Source organism: Somniosus microcephalus, chromosome 31 (assembly GCF_052327205.1).
Source record: "Somniosus microcephalus isolate GS21.2 chromosome 31, FLI_Smic_1.0, whole genome shotgun sequence".
Lineage (NCBI taxonomy): Eukaryota > Metazoa > Chordata > Chondrichthyes > Squaliformes > Somniosidae > Somniosus > Somniosus microcephalus.
The window spans coordinates 562147-565477 of record NC_141017.1 but is presented as its reverse complement, the minus strand read 5'-3'; the positions used below and the strand labels follow the sequence as shown (position 1 = coordinate 565477).

General features: G+C 41.2%; 1 protein-coding gene across 4 annotated transcripts in view; it reads left to right on the top strand.

The window, feature by feature from the left end:
• Positions 1 to 2876, top strand: part of LOC147097527 (NACHT, LRR and PYD domains-containing protein 3-like) — an 816941-nt gene extending 814065 nt beyond the window's left edge. For 3 of the 4 annotated variants that reach the window (XM_085971445.1, XM_085971446.1, XM_085971449.1), the window contains 2 exons: positions 1086 to 1251; positions 1420 to 2876. In XM_085971445.1, coding sequence (XP_085827571.1) covers positions 1086 to 1251; positions 1420 to 1507 — 254 coding nt within the window. In that variant the 3' untranslated portion in view covers positions 1508 to 2876. The remainder of the gene's footprint in view (positions 1 to 1085; positions 1252 to 1419) is intronic. The other variant, XM_085971447.1, reaches the window with a different exon arrangement.
• Positions 2877 to 3331: the final 455 nt, after the last annotated feature.

The window sequence follows — 3331 nt, the reverse complement described above, 5'->3', positions numbered from 1 at the left end:
AAAAAGAGAGAGAGGTAAAAGAAAAAGTAGAGTAGAGTAAAAGAAATAGAGAGAGAGAGTAAAAGAAAAAGAGAGAGAGTAAAAGAAAGAAGAGAGAGAGTAAAAGAAAAAGAGAGAGAGTAAAAGAAAAAGAGAGAGAGTAAAAGAAAAAGAGAGAGAGTAAAAGAAAAAGAGAGAGAGTAAAAGAAAAAGAGAGAGAGTAAAAGAAAAAGAGAGATGAGTAAAAGAAAAAGAGAGTAGAGTAAAAGAAAAAGAGAGAGAGTAAAAGAAAAAGAGTAGAGAGTAAAAGAAAAAGAGAGAGAGTAAAAGAAAAGAGAGAGTAGATAGTAAAAGAAAAGAGAGAGTAGAGTAAAAGAAAAAGAGAGAGAGTAAAAGAAAAAGAGAGAGAGTAAAAGAAAAAGAGATAGAGTAAAGAAAAAGAGAGAGAGTAAAGAAAAGAGATAGAGTAAAGAAAAAGAGAGAGAGTAAAAGAAAAAGAGAGAGAGTAAAAGAAAAAGAGAGAATAGTAAAAGAAAAGAGAGATGAGTAAAAGAAAAGATATAGAGAGTAAAGAGAAAAGATAGATAGAGTAGTAAAGAAGAGATAGATAGAGTAAAGAATAGAGAGAGAGTAAAAGAAAGATAGATATAGTAAAAGAAAAAGATAGAGTATAAGAGAAATATATAGAGTAAAAAGAAATATATAGATAGTAAAAGAAAGATAGATATAGTAAAAGAAATAGAGATATAGAGAAAGAAATAGTAGATAGTAGAGTAAAGAGAAATATAGTATAGTAGAAAAAGACAGATATATAGAAGTATCAAAGAAATAGATATAGATAGTAACAGACAAATATATAGATAGTAAAAAGAAAAATATATAGATAGTACAGACAGACTAGCTCTAGATAGATAAAGAAAAATATATAGATAGTAAACGAAACTATATAGATAGTACCAAGAAAAATATAGCTAACGAGCCAAATCGATAGTACGAAATAGTATAGCTAAATATCGATATAAGCATAGATCGATCGACATAGTCAGATCTATCTATCTCATATCTAGACATCATAGAAATACATCTAGGCTAGACATAGAATCAGTTGGATCATGTTGATCTCACCGATTCTTCTGCCAAGGGTCTCGCCTCCGATCTCAGTACAATCCAGTCACTGACGGAACTTTCCCTGAGATCAAACTTGTTCACGGACCGATCTGTCCCTGCTCTCTGCCGCCTCATCCTGAGCTGCCAGAGTCTGCAGCAGGTCTGGTGAGTTTGTGTTTCTGTTTATAATGTAATAAATAAAATATAAACCGTTATTCTGTCCATTCTATTGATGATATTTTTCTCGTTGTTGCAATATTAACCCCAGTCTCCATTATTTATATTGTTTTGTAATCTGTTCATTTTCTGTTTAATCTTTATAATCTGTTTCAGGCTTCGGGAGAATCGGTTCAGCTCAACCAGAAAGAAACACATGGAGGCACTACGGGAATCCAGACCAAACCTGAGAGTGGGAGTTTGATTATTTCAATTCAAAAACATTAGTGGCCTTTAATAGATGAACATTTTTGGCCGATTTTTCTCTCTCACCCCTTCAACCGGTCACGCTCCAGGTTTAAAGCCGCCCCTATAACTGGCCCTTTAATCCAGCTGAGCGAGCGTCATCCCCCATTGTGATGTCAGGGACCCCACAACGCCTGTTGTGCCAGATATCCGGGCTGGGTGACCCCAATGGGGAACTGGTGGGGCCCAGTCTAGACGGCACTGTGTCTCTGACTATAGGACTCTCTGTCCCTGAGTTACACAGGGTTCCCACTCGGGGGCCATTGAGCATGCTGGAAGTTGCACCTGTATGGGTTCAGGAGAGGGACAGGACTGTTCAGGTGGGATGGGCCCCATGGGAGCACAATAGTTGAGTGAATGAGTGGTAGCCTTGCTACAGCAGTGGAAGGTCACTACTGGGGTCACTGCAATCTGAGCCTGCAATAATCTGGAAGTTGGTGTGTACACAGGGCGGGGCAGGGCCAACAGCTTCTCCCTCCACTGACTGCTGGGCCTGCCGTCTCATTCCAGCACTCCATGGTTATTTGAAATTCAGTCCGTGCAGTTTGTTTCCTTTGTCCCTGGTGTATTGCTCCAGCACAGGCTAATCTGCAGTGCATTCATCACAGGCCCAGAATGAAAGAAGAGGAGCCCGTGATCCCCTGCAGTCAGCACTGACCAGACTCAAATTTATTTCCAAGTTCTTTCCATCTTGTGTGGATCAATGTGGAGTTAACGCTGGGGATTGGGTCACTCCATTGGGCCAGCCAGCATCAATAACCAGCACTCCGATCAGGTGGAGCCTGTATTAGCTGCAGAATAAAGTACCTGGGTACAGTGCGGGGAAATGTGACTGAGCTGCACACTGTCTCCCAGTACAACATCTTTCCATTCTCCACACCGCCCTTCATGTTTCACTCCCTCAATAAGAGTTGCAGCCATTTTGCTGGATTATGAACATTTATCAACACTCTGTGCTGCAGATTCCTTACACTCAGAACAGATACAGCTGCCGTGCAAATCCCAGCCTGAAATGTTCCAAAGCCCACTGTCGGGGAGTGACACGATACCTGAGACAGACCCCGAGTTATTCTTAATGTGGAGTGTGACAAAACCTCGGGGAACCAGAGTTGAAACGGGTTGTGTTCGGTGCCAATAACACGAGGCGGCAGGTCTGAGAAGGTCTGTGCGGCCGAACCAAGAAATTATTGGTCAAAGACAATTTAGTGCACTGAAGTTTAATGACATCTTGTTAAAAAAAAAAATGGTGTGTATAAAATATGGGGAAAGTTCTTTCCCGTGGATGTTAAGGCTGTGTCAGTCTATATTGTAAAATATTCATGCCTTTTCCTGTTTTATGCTTGGGTATTTATTCTTTCTATCATGTTGCCCACTTCCTGATCTGGATCCTCTGACCTTTTCCAGCATATTGCATTGAACCTTAGAATCATGTTGAGACCCATTGCATTAAAGCAGTGAGCTTTAACCTTTGGGCTCTTACATTAGAGGTGATTTGAGTTTGGAGAATGACCCTGTGCCTGGGGGACTGGGAGATGCACTGAGATCTGGCTGAGCCCCCGAACAGTGCAGGATGGGCTGAGCGTGGTTTCAGCAGAGGAAGCTGCTCCCTTTGACCAGATGTCACAAGTACATAAGAAATAGGAGCCGGAGTCTGCCATTCGGCCCCTTGAGCCTGCTCCGCCATTCAATAAGATCATGGCTGATCTTCGACCTCATCTCCACTTTCCTGCAACAGCCCCATATCCCTTAATTTCCTTAGTTCCCAAAAATTTATGGATCTCTG